Source organism: Calonectris borealis, chromosome 2 (genome assembly GCF_964195595.1).
Source record: "Calonectris borealis chromosome 2, bCalBor7.hap1.2, whole genome shotgun sequence".
Taxonomy (NCBI): Eukaryota; Metazoa; Chordata; class Aves; order Procellariiformes; family Procellariidae; genus Calonectris; species Calonectris borealis.
This window is the reverse complement of record NC_134313.1, coordinates 121,492,379-121,518,326: the sequence shown is the minus strand read 5'-3', so window position 1 is coordinate 121,518,326 and position 25,948 is coordinate 121,492,379. Positions and strand designations below refer to the sequence as shown.

Genomic DNA, 25,948 nt, shown 5'->3' with positions numbered 1-25,948 from the left:
AAGTGACCTCACAGACTGATAACTAACATGATAGCATTCAGAGCAATTAGATGACGCAGTTAATACAAGGCTTCAGAGAAGCTAGGGCTAGGCTTTTTCTGCCTGAAGTCACCTTTGTTTCTAATAAGTAAAAGAATGTATTTTACCCTTTGAATAAGGGAAGAGAAAGGTGAGGGTTTAGAGGAGCTGTCATCTTCAATTCCTACTATTAATAGTATTTCTTTTCTACAAATAACCTCTGTTTATTTTTAATGTGAATCTACTATTTCTAGACTGAAGGTTTAAATCAGTTCTAGTCAGGAATCACCGTAAGTCCATTTGAAATTAGTCAGGATCATTCCACTTCCTTTTCCACAGCGTTGTGAATCCAACCATGCTAGGATAAGATCTAATATGGACTAGACATATTAATTTATTGATATCATAGGCTGTACTGCTACATCCTATTTAATCAAAGTCTCTAGCTAAAATGTTCTAACACTTAGACCTTCCACTTGGAGGCCAGCAGTCATTATCGTGATTGATGAAATTGTTTTATAAAGTTAAAACTCTATCCTTGAAGAATGCAATTTAATTTATCTCAGATGAAGTACATGATTGGACTAACATGTTTCTTAAAGAAGAAAAAGTATCACAGAACATACAAGGACAAGAAACTATTGAGGATACAAATGGCAAAGCAATTTGCTTTTTTGGTTTACTTTTCCACAGGAAATTTTTTTCACAGTTGTTAAATTTGTAAGGATCACTTGGCAGTCTTACCTCCCTGGCTATGAGGTAAAGAAGCTCCCCAAGTGCTGGTAAAAGGCATTGTTTCAATTTGCTATTTCTGAAGTTCTCTCTGATGAGTTCAGTTAAAAGTATAATTGCCTAAAATACAAAAATAAATCATAGAACAACATGTATAATCTTTTCTCAAGCAAAATATACTGTTAAAGGTAACAAGCTTTATCTGAAATGCCATCTTACTGATATACTCTTCACTTATGCTAAAGAGCCATTTGCAAAGGATTTAGTAAGCATGGAAACACAAGAAAAAATAATAATTACAAACCAGGTTATATATGCAACGCGGAGAAAAATGCAATAAGGAAATAGCCCAGGTGACAAACTGTCAGCTATCCCTTCTTCCCTTTCCCTCAGGACAACAGAAGTAGATCTGCCAGGAAAAAAAAAGTCTACTTGCTCTTCCTACGTTTCTATCAGAAGATCTAAAGTTCTCCTCATGACCAGGTTACAAAAAGAACAAACAACAAAAATTAACAATGCTGTCTTTTGTGTAGATATTAAATTAGGAGATAGGAACTCTTAAAGGAACTCTTTTGTCTCCTGATCTCTGAGTTTACTGGCAACTCACTGCATGTGAACTGGACATACCATTTTAGTTTTCTGTACCTCAAGAGTTTCTGTTTGCAAAGCACATATATACACACACACACACATATACATATATATATATACATCCATACATACATACACAAACACACACACAACCTGTATTGAGGGAGTGGAGGGAAATTGAAAATTCTGATTCATCTTGTGCAGGCGACCTAGTAAGAAATCACTTTCGCATACACATATGGAACAGATTTCAACCTAACGTTTAATGCCGGATTCATTCAAGAAACCAAGGATCATTTAGCTACCTCATGTTAAATTGAAAAGCATGCTATCTGCTGGCTGGGGTGTGCTCCCCAAAATCCAAATGTGTGCCAATATGTACCAAGCATATAGCAATATAGAAGCCAGTTGTTTCTTTAATTTAAGAAAGATGGATCTACAGGTATCCCCTGCTCCAAAACATTCATGCCTTGCAAGAGTAGGAAAAGATGACAGTTCAAATTCAGCAAATATGGATTTAATACACTTGCTATGTCCCTTAAGTAGTTCCTTTGATTATTGGGAAGGATTTAGTTCTAATACTTTTGAAGTACTTATGAGATACAGCAAATAAGGTCTGTAAACAGATACTGTTGGTGAAGTCAGTGATTTCCAATAGTTTGCCTGATATGTTAAGTGAGAACTGAAGTTATTTTTATGTACTTTGTACTTTAAACAGCATAAACATTATCAGCAGTATCACTGAGAGATTTCATGTGTTTATTTTATGCTTCAGTAGAGAACAATGGACTTTTTAAAAAAGGACTTGTTTAAAAATATTTTAAAGTAGGACTAACCCCGTGACAGTCCTATCCCAAAATCATTGAGTCCAGGTCTTAGATATTGATGATGCTACAAATATCTGACAAGAAGCACAAATGTTTATCCAACAAGATCATCTAACTAATCAAATCATAATGAAATTAAGTACTGGATCACTGTAATAGACTTTTTATTCTAGGTTCTCTTCTAGTTTAAAACTACTTTTAACAAGGTTAAACAATAGGAAAGAGTTAAGGAGCTGAAAAAAAATTCTCTGGTGTTTTTCCCTGTGAAGCAAGTATTATCTGTATACAGAGCACAAGGAGCACAGACTTCTATCATCTCAGGGAACTCAACATCTACAGTCCTATTTGAATACAAACAAGCAGCACTTCAATCCAAGCACAAGGGGTCTAAACAGCAGCAGTTCTGGGAAACCACTTACTTTGTGCAGTCAGTTTCCCAAGATATTCTCAGACTTTGCATAGGGTTTAAATGGACAACCTGATAGCCATTCTTGCAGACTGGTCTCAAATTTAATCCAACAAAAAGACATGAATTTTTCAGTTCTGATTACGGGCCTGCCAGTGTGGGCTCCTTTCTCCTTCTGTGGAGGATCCAAGTCTAACTCTCTTGAGCACCAGCTCCATTGTATGCCCAAGGAACTGCTCAATTCACTTCAGCTGATTGAGTCCCACCACCCTAACACTTACAAGTTTCATAGTTTTGCCTCTGTTAAGAAGCTTTCCCTAAACAGAAAAAAGTACTCACAATAGACAGAACCTTTCAGGTGAACCATGAGAGATGGCTCAGATAACTGCTTTTCAACACAGCTGAAATACTCATATAGCCCAGTGTACAGCAGAGACTAATATTTCAGATAGTACATTTAAAATCTGGAATCACCTCACTTAGTGACCTGGAAAAGTCAAGCAGTTCACAAAATCTGGTTAAATTGTGGTGGTTAATCTGTGATTTGTTTGCTGTTATGTGTTCTTTAACTCTTTCACATTCTTAACCAACACACTTCAAGCATGGGAGATTATGTGACAGGGATGGAGTTGTGGAGATAGACTATAGCCTGGGTTGAATATGAGGCCACAGAGAGGGAACACATGCTATTGCTGACTATAATGCCACATTGCACATTTTTCTGAAGTGGAACAAAAGGACCAGCGTAAAGATGGATGACAAAATATAGCCACATTCATATAATTGCATTGTAGCTACAGCAGCAGATCTTGCTTCCAAAGTTTCTTCTGATGCTGTAGCTACTAGCTAGACAAAGGATTGATGCAGCTCAGAAGCAAACAATAGATACACACACATTTTCTAAACATAACCAAGGAAGTGGTGTAGCTTGTGTGTTACAAATGTAGGAGCAGGAAAAGCTTGGGAAATGGGAAGCTTGAAGTTGAGGAAACAGATGTAGGTGAAAGGACAACTGGGATGCAGAAGGAGACTAAGGGAAGTATATAAGGTTGGGAGTTTGGTCTAGAGTGATAGAAAGGTGATACTGTCATCCATATGAACGATTCACAATAAAGTTCCCAAAAAATTTTAGTTTCTCGTGTTAAAAAACTGTGGGCCAAAGCCACTTCAGTACTTACTCCCGAAGGGGAGAGCAAAACAATCTACAGTCCTTCCTCTGTAAGGGATTTAACATGACATGCCTTTGAAGAGATGTGTGGTAACTGAAAGATATAACACAAGTTTTTCAGACACACACTCTTTACTTTGAGTAACACAGGAAAAAAATAATTAAAAACCAAAAACCACCACCACCAAACAAACCACCACCACCAAACAAACCACCACCACCAAACAAACCACCACCACCAAACAAACCACCACCACCAACATTGTGGTTTTCTCACAAATCATGAGAAGTGTTTGGCCAAAGGCAAAAGTTATCTGAAATAGTCCTGGCTCCCTACTTTCAAAACATGCTCTCTCCTCCCATTACCTCAAAAAGCCTAGCAAGACACAGTCCCATCTAGTCATTAAGCAAGAAGCAGCTAAAAAGAAAGTGTTACTCTGCGTTTTTTTCAGAAAGCTAAAGAAAATCTTGATTTTGAACATAAATCCCACTCTGTATAAAGCAATGCATATAAATGCCAAAACACATACGTTGGCTGCTGATCACTGCAAAGCAGAGAGCAAATTTGTCATTATGCATACATCTCAATAAAAATATATAATACATTATTAAATCCTTGATGGAATACATGTATACTACATATCCACCAGTAAAAAAGGTAAAACATAATTTAAGATTTTATCCACAAAGAACAAACACATAGCAAAACAGTGTAACTTAAGAAGTATTTTAACTGAGAAGTATGCTAGGCAGGAGACAAAAATTCTGTTATTTTCTGGGAGAGGATCAGTAAAAATGTACATAATCTTGAAAAACCAGAAGATAAATTCATCCCTGACTTGCAGTTCAGAATATCAGAATATCCTGATATTATCCTGATATAAGAAACTGCCTCAATGCTTATCAGCATCTTATAAGCCACTTCAGATTTATTGCAAGACATCATCTTCTAGAGATCTTTATCTGAAAACTACTGGTAGATGTTGCTGGATTCTGAGCTGCTTTCATTACAAGGTTTAAATTTTTTTACAATGACAAATTCATAGATGCATAAAATGAGTTGCTCTGTAAACAAATATTCTTGTCTCCTAGATCCTTTGCTAATATTAAATGCAATTATGTTTTTGCAAGTCATAATATTTTTGCAGGTAAAGGCTAGATTCCAGTCTCCAACTTTACTGTCATTTGCATCTATATAGAAAGAGGCAAGATATTGACACAAAGGCTTCAAAAGCTCAAAGAAAGTAATCTGTGAAAATTAGTCTCATTTTTGCAGACTTTGCAAGAAATACTCTGTGAAAATCCTGTCACAGACATTCACAAAAGCATATAGGGAACTGAAAGGTAAATCAGGTAGTAAAAAAAAAAAAAAAAAAAAAAAAGGAGTTTACAGAGTTTAACAATCACCCCAGGAAACAACCAATTCCAGTCCTAAAAGTTATAAAATGTACTCTTCTCTTTTCTTTTTTATTTTTAGATGGTTTACAGAGATATTCGGCAGTACAGCATTTTTTCTTCCTCAGAGCACTAAAGTGTTTTTATCCTCAACTTTCCTTGATTTTCCTTCACCTTCTGACCTTAACAGCTTCATAACATAACTCCAATCTTTGTACAGAGAAATCATATAAAAACTGGAAGCAAAAAGATATACTAAACAAACTTTGACCTTCTCCCCTTTTTTTATGTAATGCTATGTTCATTAACTGTTTTCTTTGACTGCTTTCAGAACATTTCTTCAGATGTTATTAAAGAACTTTAAATAGCCTGCCATTCCAGAGAGGCTTCACTTTCATATTCATATTCAAGTGAAGAAATAAATGTATCAGTAGGTTTCAAAGCTTCTAATATAACAGCCTGAGAAAGTAGTAGTCAAGTTGGTTCAAGTACTATTCTGTACTAAATGATGAACGAATAATGATAGCATTTTCTCCTTTATTTGATTTGCTTTCTATAGCTATACAGAATTACTCTTGCTTTTGTGATGAAATACATATTTTGAGAACTACTTTCACTGTGGAATCATTACCACTAAAAGTACCTCAGCACTGTGGCATTAACAGACATTATCCATATTCAGTTAACACCTCTCAACTCTGCCTCTTTAGACTGAGGGTGAATACACCATGAAATAGTATTTAGACTACACAAAATTGATGAGCTGTGTGATAACATGAGCTCCAGACAATAGTCCCAGCAGACTAGCTAGGGACATTAAGTCATCATGATACCTAAGTTAAGATTGCTTATTTGTTTGCAGGCAGGACTTGAAGAAAATACAAATCAAATTGTACATCTGCTATACAGAATCAAGGCAGGCTGTTCAAAATTATGTTTTGATGATGTATCTCAACCAGCAGAAAACCCTGATTTAATACCAACACTAATTTTGTTTTGTACCTGTAATATTTATTTTCCCAAAGCATGGTTAGTGTGTCATCAAAATTTACCAATTTATTATCTAAATACATTTATATATGCAGTCCTAAAATTCTCAGAATCCTATGTTATATTAAATAAAATCATGAATTAAACTTTGTATTTAGTAAACTATTCCTTTATTCACTTTTACTAAGATCTGTCTGGCTGCCTTACTACTCAATTGAAGTTTTTAAAAACTAACATTAACATTAAATATACTGGGTAGATTATCCATCTTCTGTGGTTTTTTGGTTGTTCATTAAAATTAAGAACATAAGATTTAAAATTAATGAAAACTAAATGAAAGAACAATATTTAATATTGGTGAACAGAAATTTCTGTTTCTCACTCTCCTTCAAGATTTTAGGAGTAGCAGACCTAGTTATTATTTTTATTCAGAAGTGATAAGAAGAGGAAGTTGTTTTCCTGATATTCCAATTCTTACTCTTTTCTCATATTTGAATGAAAAAGTGACAAAACTGAGTTAACAAAATTTAACCCAAAAGTTATTTCCTTTCCTGTGCACTAACAAAAACTGCCAAAAATCTAGTCAACACTGCAATAAATTCAAGTTTTCATTTAAAAAAAGCTGGTTTATTAAACAAGAGAGATCTGTCTGAAGAAATCTGAGCCATAAGATCGGTGACTGACTTGCAATAAAATTGTTAAATCTTTGTTAAAAAGAATGAGTTTCATGAATTTTTTATTGATTATCTTCATATATTATGATAGATTTGCCCAGTAAAGGTTAATTTTAGTAACTGTAAGTAGATTCATAACAAGAAAAGCATAATTAAATTACCAGAATTCAACGACTAATAGAACTGTATGGCGGTACTATGGCAGAAGGCACTGAAGATTAAATAATTACCACACGTTATATACGATACTCACTATTCTTAAATGCTTACGGTCTCTCAAACACAAGTCTACATTTACCATAATCACATAATGGCCTCTTTTTCTCTAGAGAGCATATAGTCTAACATTTACCCTATGACTTCCCTCTGTTCACTGAGCACATTTAAGCAATCAAATATTATACAAGTGCAGGAAATGGGAGCTCACAGAATATGTCACATACTGAACAGGCAGAGTGTCTGTGCCGTTAACCAAACTTAAGAAGATCTCCACATGTCCTCTGCAACAGAAGCTATGGAACAGGAAGTTGTGATTCATCATCTATATTATAAGCACAATTATATATATACAAATATTTTTATAAAATACATTTAATGTTATATATTATAAAGTACTTATGAATATATAATTTTAAGAACATATTTTAAATGTCCTAAAAGGAGGAAAGCAAGCTGTTTCCCACTTTGACATGTGCACAGATTACTTCTAATCTTGACAATAGTGATTTGCACAAGATTTAAAATATTCTTTCATCCTTTCATAAGGAAACATATAAGACTTTAAAAAAATCTGCCCAAAGACTTTGTTTCAACGTTAAAGAGCAATATAAATTTTAGGTAAAGAAAGTTCATTACCTGGAGAAATGCACAACAGAAGAATCAAATTTATTTTAATGACTTAGTCTGACAAATAAAGTCTCCTTCTTACCTATACTACATTTTTTTCTTTTCAACCTGCCTACATTTTCCCTTTCAGTGAAGTAAGTAGTAATGAACTGCAAGTCCTACACTGTCTGGTAAAAGCATCTTAACTTTAATAAATTACCTACACCTTTTACACTAGCTGTCAAACTGGATGGATATAGTATAGTTATAACACAAGAAGAAAGAAGAAAGATTCATACCTGGATAGACAGTCATTACCTTCATTTACAACAATAGTGTGTGGAGTTGATATATTACCTGTAGCAGATTCTCAATCCATTTCAAGCTATATCTAGAAGTTTCCCTGCAGTTTTAGGAGTCCAGAAGTGAAAATTACAGCATATTCAAGAAGAGAAGGTATTTTATACCTTAAGATGTAAAGTGGCAATGTACAGATCTACAGTATTACTTCATCTTTGATCTATTAGTATGACTGCCAGCAAGTATTAGTGGAAATTAAAACATATTTGTAATTCTGCAAACCCTTACAGTAATAAAAACTGTCTATGCCTCAAGCAGAAGGGAAATTATTTTTCAGTTCATTTTCTTGTGAGTATGCACACATCATGTAACATGAGCAAGTAATGCTAAAGCAATCTCATTTTCCTTGGAGAAAAGCACTCTCACTAGGCTGAGAAAGTACGCCGTGGTTATATTGCCACTAACCAGAAAAGAAACTACAGTAATATTTATACCAAGTACTCATCTTAAAAATGGTGCATGAAAAAAAAGATGACCAGCCTTCTCTGAACATCTCGAGCATGTTGCCTACCTCCCTTCTCAGTAGAATATGAATAGTTAAAACATTACAAGGGATAACTGTACTTAATCAGGAGTTGGATCCACACGTACCCGTGATCTACTGCACCTCAGTGAAAGCTGGTTAAATATCCTGAAATAAACAAGTGGCTTGACTGAAGAGTCGGATTACAAGACGGAAACAGATACTCCTGTCAAACTCTTCTATGGGATGCAGATACAAGAAGAAAGGGTCTGAGTCAGTGAAATATTCAGGTTTGCAAATTTTGTGTTCGGTACAATAGACTGGGTCGTGGAATGAGGAGAACTGAAGGGAAGTCTGACCATCAGAGTATGGATGTGGTATTAATGCTGTCCAGAATGTAATAAAAAAGATAAAACATATCGCACAATTTATGCGGAAATATAACTCCTCTAGGGAGCAATATAAGACGGATGCGTGACATTTTTCCCAGAGGAATACAATGCAAAATTTATTCATCGTGAAGACTCTTATCTTTTCAACTTCTACGTAACTGCTGTAGGAAGAGGTCTTGACAGACAAGTAGAGTAGCCAACCAGATGTCATGAACTCAAATGGAGGCTCCATCAACTTGCTTTAGAATCAACTCAAGATTCCAAAGGGATACAATCAGACACAGAATTAACTTACAAATCTGTTATGTTTACTAACAGATCAAAAATGCATCTAGAAGAACTGTCTACAAGCTTTGGGGTTTGTTTGTTTATTGTTTTTTGATTTTTAAGAAAAAAATAGTTATTTCTTCTCCTTGTCTGTCATGACAGATATATTATTACATGACCTCAGTTGCAGATGTTCATGAATATACCTGATTTCCACCCCAGTCCTTAAGTTTGAAGCTTTTTAATGACAGGAAGGACCAGGTAAAAATGTTTGCTTCAAACAGGAGAGAGATCCTGTTTTCATTTTTGCCAAGGGCAGGAGTGAAAAAGATTGCTCAGAAGGGTCCCTGAATTAGAAAGATTTTTGCATTCAAAACTGAGGTCAGTGGCAATCAGCTGGAGTTGGTTTACATCTAAAGATGTAAACTGGAACTAGAAACCAGTCCTCACAGAATAAGATTCGGCAGGAGCATCCAAAGAAGAGGTTTTTTTGTTCCCAGCCCCCCTTTTTCCTTCCCCCCCCCCTTCCTTTTTGTTTCCCTATATTTAACTATCATCATTATACACAGGTTTCTACCATTCACCCTTGCCTTTTCTGAATATCATGTTTCTGGATTCTTATTCTTTTCATAACTCTATGTGAAGTTATTCTAAGTCATCATCTTCTGCTTCCAGGCAGTGGGCCTGTTATCCACTTGATTTAGAAGCCATGCTGATGACACTTGAAGACCAATGTCCATCAATAAAATATCCATGTAGGATATTTGAGATTGATTAATTCTACATAGAATTTCTCATATTTTAAAAAATTCTATAGGGTCTGAGGATTTTCCATAAATTTTTTTTGAAATTAGTTCCCTTTATTGATTGTTGCAAATTCCTTCATTCTGCTCAGTGTAGATGCAAACCAGACCAAACAACATCTGGCTAGAAATTTCCTTCTTCTCTACAGAATTCTTTTTAAAATGTGTTTCAGACTAAAATAACTTATTTTTCCAGATAGTAGCTGAAAGGGCTGGTATGCAGAGGAAAAGCTAGGACTACAACCAATATGCAACTGATCTTGCCTAACACTGAGCCTGGTTCAAGTGTCTTTTAGTGCTGTCATCAGAAGGCAGCAGGAAATTAGGCTTTTCAGCTACCACCAATGAGCAATTTCTATCACAAAAACATGTTGTAGCCTAATTGTGTCAATCAAGCAAGTATGTGCTTTAAAGGAAGAGGCTGGATTTTCTTCTTCTGTTACTAGTCTATGATGTGATTAATTTACAAGTGCAAGACCTTTTGTCAATCTAAGAAATGAAAGAAACATATTATTTTCAAACTATTCATTTTGACATCTACCTTAATTTTCATCTTCTATTCTACAAAATTTACCACAGTATGCCAGTGAAAGTAACAACAAAAATGGATGCTACAAGCAAAGACCAAAGTCCATCCATGATGCCAAAAAATACTACTGAAAGAACACATCTAATTTCAACCTACAACACGTGACAAATTAATCCCTGTTCCTGTCCCATGATGCACAATCGTACAAAATTCTATACTCTTACTTTGATGTCTTGCTTTCATGAAAACTGGGGTAACATAAAAAGAAAAGAGAAGCATTTACACAATCGTTTTAGCATTGCCTCCTTCCCTGCAATCATTTGAAACCTCTTACCCAATTTCTACCAAACTAAGCAAGAAGAAAAAGAAAAAAAAGTATTGGTTTTTCTGAAACCTCTAGAAGCAAAACAGCAACATAAAAATGACAGAAAGGCTGTGGTACAACCTCATTTCTTTTTAAACAGAGAATACATACACGAAAACATTTTGAACACACTACACACAGAAAAAGCTCAGAGATTACTCTATTAAGTATCAGAACACATCCTCCTAAACGAAGGATTTTCTGTTTAAACTTTGTGATAGCTAACAAAGGAAGAGGTGAATATGCTAAATGGTAGCTTTTATGCAATGAAGTTTAAAAGTCAGCCAGCTGCAAGTCAATTCATGAGAAAGCAGGCTCCATTAGCTGACAGATCTGCTTGTTAGCTGTAAAAATAAGGATTGTTCAAGTATCCCTACTGCATTTTCTACATATGGATTTAGCTGCCTGATTTTAAATAGAGAGAGAGAACTGCAGGCAGTAAGTGCTCTTCGGGCTTTAGAATATTTGGAATTTTTTCCTCTCCATGAAACAGTTCTCAGTGCTCTCAAGAGTACAGGCTTTACCAAGAAAGCCAAGGGTATATTGCCAACTGGTGAAGTTGCAGTTTATTTGTTAGCATCACATTCATTTAGTACTGCTGACAGGCTGAATCTTTCCATTTTTAATGCTGCAGGATAAACACCCTTATGTTTTTTGTGAAAATAATTGCAAGGTACCTTAAATTTCCCATGTGGGATTTGATTTTACTTGTCTTGATTTTTTTGGCTTTAATTTAAGAAAAAAAATTAAAATGCATATTCAATTAATCTTGCTCTGTGTGTGTATGAATAAAGCTAAAAAACTCTTAAGAAATCACGGAACATTTTCAGTTTAGATTCCCAAATACAACCAATAAAGGCAAAATTATTCCATGCATACACAGAACAGGATACAAGTATATTCTAAAGCCTCAGGAAAGTGATGCCGGAGGAGGGACAAATTGAAATTAGTTCAGCAAAAGCCCACATAGTACAACAGTCAGAAAAACTAAGCTTCCCATTGCACAGTACATACATAATAAAGGCAGCTGTCAGATACGTGGTACGCTTCACATAATCATCATTTTCCTCTGGAAGTAAGTTAACCTGAAACTGCTTATCACCCTAGGATCAAGACAAAAAGGTAAATCCTATTCAAGAACCCTCCAGCTGCCTTCCAAATCAAAGAAGCTTCTAGGTTTTATTCTTTGCAGCCCTAGGAAAGGAAGGTTTGCACAAACTAATCCATGAAGTATTACTTTCTTCTCTTACACTCCTGCTTAAGAACAATCTCTGCTCTCAGGCAAACATGAAATTGATAGACTTAGGGATAGAAAAGTTAAAACCTATATAATTATTTGTATAAGTTTTCTATGCAGCTGAATTGAAGGAAAAACATAACTCAGTGTTGACACTATAAGCATTATTTATTTGCCTAACATTTATGCTTCTCTTTTTTAACAATAAGAACTATTGGGTCAAGCTCTGTTTCTTAGCAGGTTTTGCACAGTAGAAATTTCTTTGCATATTTCTGGTTCTGAAATGGACAATAAGAGATGACGTCTCACGTTTTTGGAGCAAATTTAGTCCTCACTAGACATAATTCCCATTAACGTTAAAAGAAATTATTGATACTGTAGTTGTCGTGCATGTAAAACTCCCTTCAGTGGGAGTCACTCATCTGTAAAAGCTACCTGGGAATAATCTAGGACAGAGGAATAACCAGCTTAAAACATGGCAATTCATTTGACTACCACAGAATTTAAGTAAAAAAGGTATAATAAATAGTAATTTAAAAAGTGATTATTTTACAGTGAAAAAAAATGTTACCTTTAACTACAAATGTAAAATATTTTAACTGCATCAGACTTAAAACTGTATTCTTCACTGTACATTTACATTATAATGGATAGAATGGAAGAAAAAAATGGAATTACAGAATGTCATACAATAGAGTTTAAACAGCTGCATTTTAAACTGTATATGATGATTGTTTTATGCTAACAGGTAAAATACTGAGATCTTAAGCTTCAAATACTAGTTGTAGTGTTGAAGAAGTCATTATTTAACAGTATTTTTGTGAGATAATTGTTTCTTTAGCGGTGGTAATATGCAAATAGCTACCTGTACGAGAGCAAATGACTATGCAATGTTAAAAATATGAAAAGCTTAAAGCAGAGCCATTGAAACAAGAAACACTTCCCACTTTAAAAAGAAATACAGTGGGAAGGGCCACGGGTCCAGAAAACAAAGTCGCACTGTGCTTTAAATAGAAATCTCACAGCTTGTGTTGCAAAAATATTACAGTAGAGATGGGCAAAGATATCAAATGGTTAGAATCAACAAAAATCTGTGATTACAGGGAAGCATATATGCTGAAAATGGTCCTACAAGCTGTCTGGTGAGACATGAAATGCTTCCATCATTATAACCAATTACAAAGAATCCTTTTAAAGGGTTCTCTGATATAAGATGTGTTATTCTATACATAAGCAACTTAAATACGGCAATCTTGCACCCGAATTGCACATCAGTTTCACAGCATATGTACAGAAGAATGAAGGTAACCTTTTTTTTTTTAATATTTCACTGCAAAATGGAAGCTGATTTAAGTGTTCTACTTTCTTCATACAGATAAGTTTACTTCTGAAATAACCAACATAAGAAAGTTACACAGCAATATTAAAGGTAAATGAGTTCCCCCAGCTACACACTATACATTCAATAAACATAAAAAAGAACTTGATATAAGTCAATGTTCGTATCAGTTATAAACCAGCTGTGACAGTAAATTAAAGTTTTGTATGACTATATTTTTATCCTAACAAAAAGTGTTACTCAATTGTTTAAAATCAAGATATATGGAAAGAAATCATGATTTCACAAGACAAATCTTTGTCAATAAAAGCACAAGATGCTAAGCAGCTGTCAACTGGATCAAGACTGCTTTCTGGCTTTGTGAGTGGTCAGCTCCAGACACTTTTTAAAAAAAGGTACAAAAAAACCTCAAAGTGAGCTTGGACACCCTAGTTAAAATTATCTCCTAACTCCAAACAATTAGGTACTGACATTAAATCTGAAGCACGCACCTTTAGAGGCTTTCAGAAATGTTTTGCTAGCACTTGCTATTGTAAGTCTGATACTCCCATTACCCATATCAACACTTAAAACTTCTCTGAAATTTGCCAACTTTCCAGCTTTCACATTCTCATGTGGAAAGGCGCTTCTTTGTCTTATTATGCATCACCTCATTAGATCTTAATTTGCCACTTTTCAACTTCATGAAGTGGCTTTATTTTTAAACTACAATATAGGAAAAAAATTCCAATATATATTTCCCTATATCACTCAGCATTTAAGGATAATTCAAAGACATATTTTTCCTAAAGAATCTGACACTTTTCAGTACCCTCAGAGGTCTTTCACTTAATCATTCTTGTTGTTTTTCCTGAAAATCATCTTTAACTCCTGCGGTGCCTTTTTTGAGATAAGTGGACTAGAACTGGACATATATTCCAGTAAAAGTTGATGGTGGAGATGTCCCCCCTCTACTTTAAAACCCAGGCTGATGGAATATTGCCAGGGGGTGGATTTGAACAAAACTAGACACTGAGCGACAAACTCCATAATATCTAACAGAAATCCCATGAAACAGCTATTGAAAAGAAAAGATGGGAAAACAGTAATCAGAAAAGACTCTGAAGTTATAATTGGAAATAGAAAGTCATACCCAGTAACTACAGAAGTATTTCATTCAAAATACTCGGTTTGATGTTTTCGTACCTTTAATGCTATCTGATTGCCCAAATAGGAAACAAAAGACCTCAGCGTTTCCAAAAATAAGAACACAATTTCTTTTTTAATTCAAATTCTTTTTTTCTGAAAAAAACCAGATATTTTTAATACACTAAAACTTTAAAAGTAGGGTGTAAATCTAAGACCACTCTGATTTTGAACATGGCTGATTACACTAACAGGCATACAAATTTATTTTTTAAAGAAGAATGAGCTCTCACTTCTCCATCTACTCCTGGTAATTGAATTAAATGCAAGACAGGTGAATGAATGACAGAGAAAAGGAATGCACACAGAAAGATTTATTGGCTGTGGAATTTTTTTAACGTTGACCATGCTGACAATATTTATAAGATGCCTTCAATGGAAGAAGAGTAAGAAAAAGATGAGGATGCACACTTCAGTAGTCCATGCCGTATTCTTGAGTTTGATACCACAACTTTGGTCATTTTAAGCCAGTATAACTAGTGCCACCATCAATAAAAACAGACTCTCTCTCCTCCTATGGGCTGGCACAAGCATTTGCACATCAAGCTGGATGACAGAACAGATGCAAGTTAAAATGAGCTTGAGCTAAAAAGAAAAGCTCCTTCTAATCAAGATCAGTTCTCTATTGATTATTCATCTTGAGATCACAGCCGATAGTGATGATTTATCAATTTGGACTTTTTTTGAGACACCTATTCCTGCCACACAAAAAACCCAATCTCACCAAAACAAAGAAATGCACAACCCAAATATCCCAAAGCTCAGTGTTTAGAATACTCAGATATAACATGAGAAGCCCAAAATACATGTTCTTGCTCTAAAGCTGTAATTACATACAGTAAAATACTTCTTCTTTCCATTGCATAACAACATGTGACTTTCAGACATTCATATGGAATGCAGAAAGATCAGCCAATCAGAGGTTCACACCAGTCTCTCAAAACTCAAGCAAGCACCACATCTAGCCACCTACAGACGGTCCACACATATGTGTTCACTTATCTCTATCTTTGCCAAAAACCTCCCACAAGTACAGGGGGGAAATTAAATATCAAAACATTTGATGGGAAGCTGTTTTCCCTCTTAAATCTGAATCAGTATCTGGATGCCCATTGATTTCCTAAAGTCTTTACATGAATGTGAATTTAGGGTCTGTCTTTTCTAAAGTATGTTACCCTTAATTCTCCCTTAACAAGCTTCTCTCTGAAGCTTACAATAGTCCAGGTCACTATTGTATTTATGGTAGAAGTAGCTGAAGGAGAACACCAACTTGGTGTTTCATAACACCGATTTAGGAGGAATATAAATTATGCTTAGAATTCTGAATGAAATATTGAAAACACAGACAAAAGTCTCCAGAGAGTTTTTACCTTCCGGACATGTAGATACTTATCCACTGAAGAAAAGGATCGTAGGGGCGTATTTCTTCATTATCGCAAAAATAAGAGACTTGTAGAAACAAAAACACAGCATTTTTACTATCGTAAGAACTAACTAAATTGAAGACTATTGCAAAGAGACATACTGGCAGCACCACTGATGTCATTTTAATGGAAAAATGTACTATTTCATCTTTCAAAGAAAATAGAGTAAATTTAATGAACTATGAAAACAGTGTCAATTAAATGCCTTTTAAAATGGTATAGTTTTTGCTTTGGTCAGGCACTTAATCTAAGAAAATTGCAAAAAGTGATTTAATCCTGCAATCAGCAATGTAAATTTTCCCTAGCTGAGAATTTCCTTGTTTTCTACTACCAACTTCATTTGGACTTTAAACATAAAGCAAGCTCAATTAATTGGATTGATAAAATTAATTTTTTGAAGGGGGGGAGGGAAGAATCTTCCTACAAATATGATAAAAGGTCTTAATATTTCCTCCAACAATCCAGAACTGCCATGCTTGACAGATTCATTGTTGCTAATTTAATTTTATTCACATTTTCTGTTTATTAACTTGGAAGAACATTTCTAAAACACACCATGAGTTTCTGCCAGCAGAGGCTAATTTACCTGAGAAATGTTGATCTTTTATTTGTTTATTTTCCTCCCACGTGCTCCCAACAAGTATGTAAGTTATACACAGTGGACGAGGTTGTTAAAGATAAATTGAAGAAATTTATTATAGATGTTGAAAGTTTAGTAAAAGTCACTCAGAAAACTTAAATGGAATCTCCTCTCGCTGTTACCGAAGTATTAAGTGACAATCCTGATTATGCCAGAAAGATAATTTTAAGGATTTAAAATAATCATTTTACAAAACAGTAGACATCTCTGTGTGTGCACATGTGTAAGTATTCATGCACACACTCTGCTACAGCTTTCGTCTCCTGCCTACAGATTTTTTTTAAATTGGGGTGGTGTGGTGTTTTGGGGTTTTTTTTTGTTTGTTGTTTTGTTTTGGTTTTGGTTTTTTTTCCCCACACACACATTGGAGGTATCAGGGCAAAACAAGGAAAGTGCCCTTGGAGGAAACAAACAAAAATACACTAGAATTAGATCATTTATGAGCAGACTTAGAAAAATTATTTTACAAAAAAAACAACATTAAAACTAAATAGATTGGGAATAAATGGCCAAATGAAACCACTTTTATTTGAATCTCCTTACAATATGGGCAGACGTCGACAGACCTAGAAACAGGAGAGATAAGCTAGGAACATGACTTAAAAGTGGCATTCTGTAAGAATGCCACTTTGAATGACAACAAACTGTAGACCTAGACCAAAGTAGATACAATCAGACTACCTAAAGTCTACATATGAGTTTACAGATCATAAAACTCCACCTGTAACAATGCAACTGCTTTGCAACTGTAGAAAACAACAACCAAATTGTACTTCAAAAAATCAGAAATAAAAAGGCTCAAATTATATGGAGTTTCAATTTGGATGAAAACAGAAATCAGGATATTCCATTGCTTTGACAAAGGAATCACATTCTAAGCTCAGTATTACAGAGATATTCTAATATGCTGTCATCTCCATGGGATATTTAGTTTCTCAATTTCGCCTTGGAATTCCATAAGCCAAAGGCTTTACAAAGAAACTTGCAGTGTGAAGGCTGCAGCAGGTTCTCTGAGCCCTTTAAACAGTAGAGCAGTGGACCCAAGTCTGTAAAACACAGGCACAGCTGCTTAGGCCATAGTGTGAGACTGATGTTCCCAATTAGCAAATTTAGGAGAGGTAAGGAAAAGGACTAGATTTTTGCCTCCAAAAGGACAGGCAGAGAGCAACTCAATAGGTGGAGGAGGCCGGTCTCCTACCAGACAAAAGAGGACACTGCTCCCCAGTAGGGAGGCATTCTGTGAAGTTGCTCTCTCATCTCTTACTGAAATAAAAGACTGAGTCTGAAATTTCACATCAGAGTGGCTGTGTCCTAGATGGCAGAAGGCCCGAACTGTTCACAGAGAGGAAAGAACAATAGCTTCTTTTAATAAATAGGACAAATTAGACATACATGGAAGCAAGCCTCCCTAACTTGGGAAGAATTTTTCTTTCTGTAAGATGAAGAATAAGACAATTTTTCTTTCCAAGAATCCTGGAAAGAAAGAATCTTTTTTCATAGAATCTAGTTCCTTAAGAACCAGTTTCAAAACCTAAATACAAAGATAAAACTCTAACATTTAGGAGTTTTCCTAAGACAACTAGGAATAAATAAGAGGAAATGATGTTTCAGATTTGTAATGGGCAATTCCATGGAAAAAAAATACATTACTAAGCCAGAAAAAAAAGGTGACCTATCAACAACATTTATTGCAACTGCCAGATAGAAGAAATTACACATAAAATGTCTTCATCTTCAATATAAGAATGTGATTCGAAGAAAAACAGAAAAGAGATCAATTTCCTATTGTATTCTAAGATCACTCTCATTTTTTCTAATCAATGCAGTATTCCTCTAAAAAATACTTAACTGGAAATAGATCAACTGCAAGTGAATTCACAGGTATAAATATTCATTTATTATGATTTTTTCCTAATATAACCTACATATTAGAATACATCAGCAGAATAAAGATAGTACACAGATCCAGTTACACCTTTGTCTAGCCCGTGAAATAGTAGTTTACTTGCATTTTCTTTTTGCGTTTTAGTGACCTCTGGTGGTTACATTCGAAACAAATTGCTGTTCACCGATTACCTGAAGAACTTTAAAAAAAAGAAAAATTAAAAAAAAATGGAAAACCGTTAATTCTTCAAAAAACAACAAATTAAAGGCTTTTGGCATACAGTATGTGAAAGTTTACTTTAGCCTGTAAAATGAGAATGAGGCTTCTTTTCTTTCCTAAAGTTTTTCTTCTTCAGATCTTAATGTTACTACTATTTAACAAATTGTTTAAAGAACAACAACAACAAAAAGGTTAGTGGTGCAGATTCAACCTCAAAGATAGAGGAACTACCCTTTAATAATATATAATTAGGTAAACGACAGTAGGGGGTAGAAATGAAGAGCCAGATTTTAACATGTAAGAGCCAGCGGTGGTGTCCTGCATGAGTCTCTGTTAGGTTCTGTGGTACTTTAAAAGCAGAAAAGAAATCACAAATAACTGGATGAGTGCATAATGAGGTAACAAAGAACTGCAAAGGGGCTGTGATTGAGTGATAAAAATTGGAAAGAAAACTTGGTGTACATAGCATGGTACACATAGGGGGCAAAACTAATTCCAGAATCGCATCTTCACAAACTCTGAACTGACTTTTCACACTTGGGAACAAAATTTTGTGGCTATAGGAGATTGTTCTACAGAGAGATCACCTCTGTCTAACAGGGGTCAAAAAAGCAAACAGTATTAGACGTTACTAGGAATGGAGGAGGAAACAAAATAAAGAAACAACTACCAATAGATAGATCACTCCTATATCTTTAGTCTGTAAGACCTAGATCACAGAAAGTAATTTCAGATTATGTTGTTCTGACTAGCTACAGCTTGGTTTTGACATTTCCTAAATCACAGCAGCCACCAAGAAACTTCAGCTGGAGCATCAGTTGGCTCATATAAAAGGATAAATTACAGTATTATATTTTAATACAGTATATAATGCTGGCTTAAAGGTTTGTTTTGTGCTTTTTTTTTTTTTTTTTTTACAGTGTCACACAACATATAATAGCTGACAGTCCACAAGAAAGTTCAACAAACTCACAGGTTCGTCTAGTTCCTTTGGGGGGAGCAGAGAGGAACACGACTCTGTAGGTCAGAAATCCCTAAATGATTCCTTCCTACTTTTCCTATAAATGAACTATCAAGTTTTGTGTACTGCCTACAGTTACCCGATTTTAGATCACATATGCAAAAATAAATTTGAAGACATGAAAATATTTGAGTTCAATTTTTCTTCCTCATTCTAATTCTGTGTAAGCATTCTAAAATACTTTTAAAATTCAGAGATATTACTTTGGGAGAAAAAACTTGGAATGAATGTCATTATAGCAAGCACAGTAGATGCCTTTTGAACAGTATTATAACTCAGATCTGTTAATTTAAAAAATAAATCCTTATTTTCCCAATGAATGTATATAAAAATTAATTTTAATTCACATAAGAATGGGCCAGAAAGTGATAATGAAAATTAATTTTCCTTTCTAGTCCTTTTGTTTAAACGTCACTGGTCTCAGACTTAACTTGTCTTTTGAAGCATATGCATATTTCTAAAAATGCTAAACTCCATTTGTGAATGATTTTTATGCTCATATGAAAAAAAAAACCCAAAAAACCGGAAACATTTTGAACAAAATAATATTATAGCTCAATGTAAGACTACTTCAATCTATTGCTTTTACATACACAAAGCGGACTAGGATATGTATTTTCTGTGATGAAAACTGGGAAGCTGGGGAAACTATCGCTGAATATGTTAGTGGTAAACACCTAAACAAACACCCAAAGCCAGAAGTTATATGCATATCTCAAAATTACTTTTGAGTATTTTCACTGGAACTTTTAAAAGTTAAATATCAGAAAAATCTGCCACATAAAAAAGCACACTTAAATTGTGACCTGAAATTCAATTGACATGCAACTGTCAATACTGAAAGACTTTGACCAAACTTCAATGACTGTAACCATAAGGACTCTTTCCCCACTTTGTAACTTTATAAAACAAACGCAAAACCCTAGGTAATAACAATAATGTTTTGAGTTCAGCTTTCACTACAGAATTGAAATGTTAAGCAACATCGCAAGATAATCATAATCATTCTTAATATTCATTAAGAAAAAACCAGAGGGACCTAGAACAGCAAAAAAATCCTTAGCTGCATTGCCAAAAAAAGTCAGCTATTAACCAATAACTACATGTTCCCACAAGTCAGATCTGCACAGTATGGAGGCATATTTGCTACGTGTGTTAGCCATTGTTTCTCACATTCAAACACCCATGCCATTCAAATCCTGACTTCACCTCATGAAGTAGAAATAATGACACATTCACACTTTATACAGATACTAAACAGCAGATTCTGTCAAGTTTACGCAATTTGTGTGCATGTGCATGCAAAAAAGGACAGTAAGATCACTTTGTCTAATCGGTCTTCAAGTCAACTGCTGAGCATGTAAAATGAAAAAGGGATTGAAAGAATTTTTCTTCTCCAAAGAAAATGACTTGCCCTTCATTACATACATTCTTCAAGAACTGTGAGGAATCTCAAGCTAGTCCCATCTCAATTACTTTTTGGAAAAAAGAATTTCTAAGAATCTTTTGTACTATTTTTATACTAATTGTAATAATTATATTTCAGGATAACCAAATATGTCAACACCTTCTTCTTGTTACACACACACGCACAAGAAGTATGACAGTGACTACTTAATTTTCTGAAAAGGAGAGAAAAAGGCTAGAGTTTTATCATTGGTGGGTAGTTCTGCCACAGGTTAGTAAAGATCAGAACCACAACTACATAGAATAAACTCAGAAGTTTATACATTTAATTAATTGAATTAATTATATTCCCATTTACACATGAGAAAAAATAAAGCAATGTTCAAAAAAAAAAAAAAGCTCTGAAAGTTTCTGACATAAATAGTAAAAGCATTAACAAAACTCCACCACCCCACCCCCCCCCCAAAAAAAAAAACACAAAAAAGGAAAGTTACCTCAGAAACAGGTACATCTTCTCCAAGTTCAGATGTATGTAATGCCACTAAACCAATCACTCGAGCAACTTTGGCACGTCTGCATATCAAATAAATTTTTTGTATGTGCAGAAAAACTATGTCAAAAATATCACAAAAACAATTATGTCTTGTTTATATTTTACACAGATTGCTAAGGGCAGGAAATATTTGAAGTGTTATGTACAGCTCAGATTTTCTTCTTATTTCTATTTTCTTTGTATCATCAAATTATTTCAGTATTTCAGCTCAATTTAACAATAAATTCATGCATAAAGACATTTCTTTCCTTTAGCACTGAAGAATGAAGATTCTTTAGTTTGTTATAGTCTTACTAATCCGTCATGCTCATGTTCAGTTTTCTTATAACACAGAAAACCCCCACAGATCATTTAAAACTTTTCACTATAGCTGACAAAACAGAAATTAAATGTGTATCAGCAAATCAGTTTTAAATGTTTCATTAAAGAAAAAACTGGAATAATAAAATCAACACTTATGAAACAAACAGCAGAGGGCACTATCACATTGAAATATTTCTGACAGGCATTTAAAAAAAAAAAGCTACCATTATCATTATTTTACTATTGTTATTGTATGGGTTGGTTTATTAGGTGATTTTAAGTAACACTATTTGATACACTATATTAGATAACTTCTAGATAAAATTTTTGTGATCTTCTATAATCTTTAGTCCTGTGAAATAGCAATATATTAATTCAGTGCTGAAAAAATTCAATGTTATATACACCGTCATACTGCCAGTCAGGTACCACAGCAGTCTGACAGGCTAAAACACTCCTCAAATACTCTGTTAAAGAATATCTTTAATAAAATTCAGTGATAATTCCGTATTTGATAAAATTTATTTAAAATAATTGTTACTTACATATCCCAGTTAGCGGCTGCACGCAGCTGCTGTATCAATATAGGAAACTACAGTTTAAAGAAGATAAATAAACATTAGTGATTTTCAGTCATCTGATATGTCCCAATGATAAACAAAAAAATCAGAATATGAGGAATTTCATAAAAATGTATTTGGATAACATTTGCAGAAAGTATTATCATAGCAAATACTGTAGATATTGTCCAAACATTAATTAAAAAAAAAATGCTGTACTTAATAAAAAACCCAAGTACTTAATAAATGAAATTTATTTTGTGAGAAAGGACAAAAATAGTTGGCAAATACTAGAATAATGAATGAACTGTTAACACACATAATCAGCCACTTAAGAACCAAACTGCATATTTACTAACTCATTTCTAAAATGTTCTGTTAATTGGCAATTCAGTTATCGGATTATTGTCCCCCCAAAAAGTCTCCAATAATAATGGAATACACCTTCCAGCAATTCCGTTTCCTGTTTTCACAAGAATTCTGTGGCATAAGATCTACCATTGCTTCCAACCTGAATGTTCTTCATTGAATTTTTCTGGCAGTGCAATTTTGCCCTTGATATCTCTATATCCAACGATGGCATGTGTCAAAATATGACTTGGTTGCATTAGTAGAAATGTAGGAGAACAAGGTAGTTTACTTTTTATTAAATAAACTGAAAAGTGCACATCTCAGAACAGCCTCTGTCATGCTTTTACATAATGGGAAAAATAAGTCTATTTCTCTTCTGCACATGCAGTACTCTGAGAAATGTGTTAAACCACTACAGAGTATACTAGTAAAATTGTTTGTCTGGTAGAAAATGGTTCTTGAAAGGTGAAACCACCATTTAGGTATACACTAAAACAGACTCTTCAGAGAGCATGCTAACTCTTCGAAGCAGTACTTAACGAAAGTTTTACTGTATGTTCTTTAGAAAGTTTTTCTTGCTATTCTTTATGGACATATGGCCAAATAAAATTGATTTAACAATTCAAGCATGAACTTTTTTCAGTCTTCTCTGTCACTTAATGATTTACAAAGACTAACATTTCATCATACATTATTTCACGCTCTCCATCAAGGTTAGTTTTTACCTCAACCCTTCTACTAATACAACAGATCTATTGTAAACGTATCTGAAATCTAAAAGAAAGAATTCGTTTCCCTCAGTTCTTTAAAAAAAATTGACTTGGAATTTAGTAATTTTTTCATTATTTTGTATTTAATTTGCTATATTATTTTTGTCAGTACACCAATGATTTCTTGAAATATAACTAAAAGCAACTGATTTTTGCTACAATAGCAAGTTATGTAAACCATGTTGATTCCTTCAAAGCTTTATTATTTACCAGCTGAGAGCTAATCAGCCTGCTTGCAACTTCCTTGTGGACAGCCACAGTACACAGATAGTAGAGTAAGTTCAGTTTAGAACGTGCTGCTCCTGTATTCTTCTCGGTGGAATCAAGCAGTGAACATACTCGTTGCAAGAAGTCATTCCAGTCCGTGTCTTTCATAGATGATAACTTCTCAGCTAACCATAAGAAGCAAACAAGTAGTTAAAGATAATGGATCTTGTGTTGCTTTAACACACTAGAAAGTAACATCAACATGAATAAATAAGTTCCAAAGTTTGAATCTAATTATAATTTTAGTACTTAAAATACTAAACAAACATGTTATAATTCATGTCTGAAGATTAAAGAAATCAAAAAAGAAGTAAGAAAAGAAACAAAGCATAAAAATGTAGCCATAAAAGCCTCAAAACATTTTTGAAAGTGCAACCCTGCTAAGTCCTTGGACTTCACTTAAGTAAACATTTATTGGCATTATATTTAGGAAAGGTAGTAGTTGTCCTTAATTATTACTAATTCTTAATAAGAAAGTGCAGTTTCATTAGAGTAAATTTGAGGCAAAAACTAATGAAAGTCAGCAAAATCTCTTCAGAATCAATAAACTGAAAATGTGGATAGTTATTTATATAGGTAGGTATCCATCTAGCTAAGCCTTATTAGTATCAGAACATAGATGACTTAAGGAGGAACACAAGGAAGTCAAGTCACTAGAACAATTAACATAGATCCTGTAGTTCAATTCACTGACCACTGTACATGAATAGAGAATTTTCAAAGACTTCCTTATCAGTTTCAATTAATAACTTCACTCTAGCAGCCATACATTCCCTCAAAATAGCCTATCTGCCATCCTGATATGCTCCAGTACAGAATATTTAAGAGCATGTCTTCCGTCTTTTACTCCAATTTTACATTTAAGTAACAACACCTACTAATGAAGGCAATTATAATTTACATTAGTAAAGGTGAAGAGGTGTAGATTTCAGGTATTTATCTTAATTTTTCCATATTGTCTTTAATCATTATTGCCAAGCTCAAATTCAGTATCTTCAAAAACAATCAGAAAGTTGTCCAGAAAAAAGCTACAACCCTGAAAGTATTACAACCACAAAAAACACTGTCCCATATTAAATAAATACAGGCAACATTAACGTATAACATAACATTAAACATATCAGAACATCAGTGTGATAATTTAGCTACTTAAATGCAATACGACATAAAATAGCACCCCCTTAGGCACTTAAATTTGATCATTTTTGCCTAGGACGTTAGCCAAATAAAAAATATTTTCTGTTACTACAATCTTGATAGGGAGACTGGGGCATGTTGCGTTCCTTCCCAATTATAAAACTTCTTCAACAAATTAACTCTCCAAAATACATACTTTATAGAAAGAAGAAAGGAAATTTTATGTCTAGGAAGAAGTGCTATGTGAATTCTAGAAGGACTACATATCTGGCTGACATTCCTCTTCAAGCACAGTAAAGTGTAATAATACTTCCTTAAATAGACTAGAGGAAATTTTCCAGGGGAAGAAACATTACGCTCATGACAATGAGCAGCCTTTTGTTTTCAGAAATAACAGCAGCCTTTCTAGACATTAAAAACAACAACAAAAAACCAAATCCCAAACAACTCCACACTATCTTTTGGGACATGATTCCCATAACATTTCATGATTAAAGGTTGGACTGGCAAGGCTGCCTAGTATTATGGCTGATCAGCACTGCACATTTTAAGATCCTGTTTTCATTTGCTTCTCTACCTTGTCAAATTTTAATCTATTTGGTTGAATATTTCAGTTATATCTCGGTTGTTTACAAAAAGTACCACAGGGAAAAAATACACTGTTTTTCCACACTAAAACAATGTTGACTGTCTTATTTTAAAAGCTTTTGAGCATGGGCTTGTAACTGAAGGCGGCAGAAGAGAAAGGAAGAGTGTATAACTGTTAGCACTTGAAAAGTCTACTCAAAATTGCTCTAGCTAAAAATATTACATATGCAATATTGCAAAAGTTACGAGTTCTCCAAC

The 25,948-nt window shown here is 34.1% G+C and overlaps 1 protein-coding gene across 1 annotated transcript in view; it reads right to left on the bottom strand.

Annotated features, from left to right (window-relative positions):
- Window positions 1–25,948, bottom strand: part of ULK4 (unc-51 like kinase 4) — a 253,157-nt gene that overhangs the window by 201,523 nt on the left and 25,686 nt on the right. The window contains exons 16-19 of the mRNA XM_075143193.1: window positions 23,909–24,090; window positions 22,563–22,609; window positions 21,656–21,734; window positions 763–870 (exon numbers count right to left, since the gene is read on the bottom strand). Coding sequence (XP_074999294.1) covers window positions 763–870; window positions 21,656–21,734; window positions 22,563–22,609; window positions 23,909–24,090 — 416 coding nt within the window. The remainder of the gene's footprint in view (window positions 1–762; window positions 871–21,655; window positions 21,735–22,562; window positions 22,610–23,908; window positions 24,091–25,948) is intronic.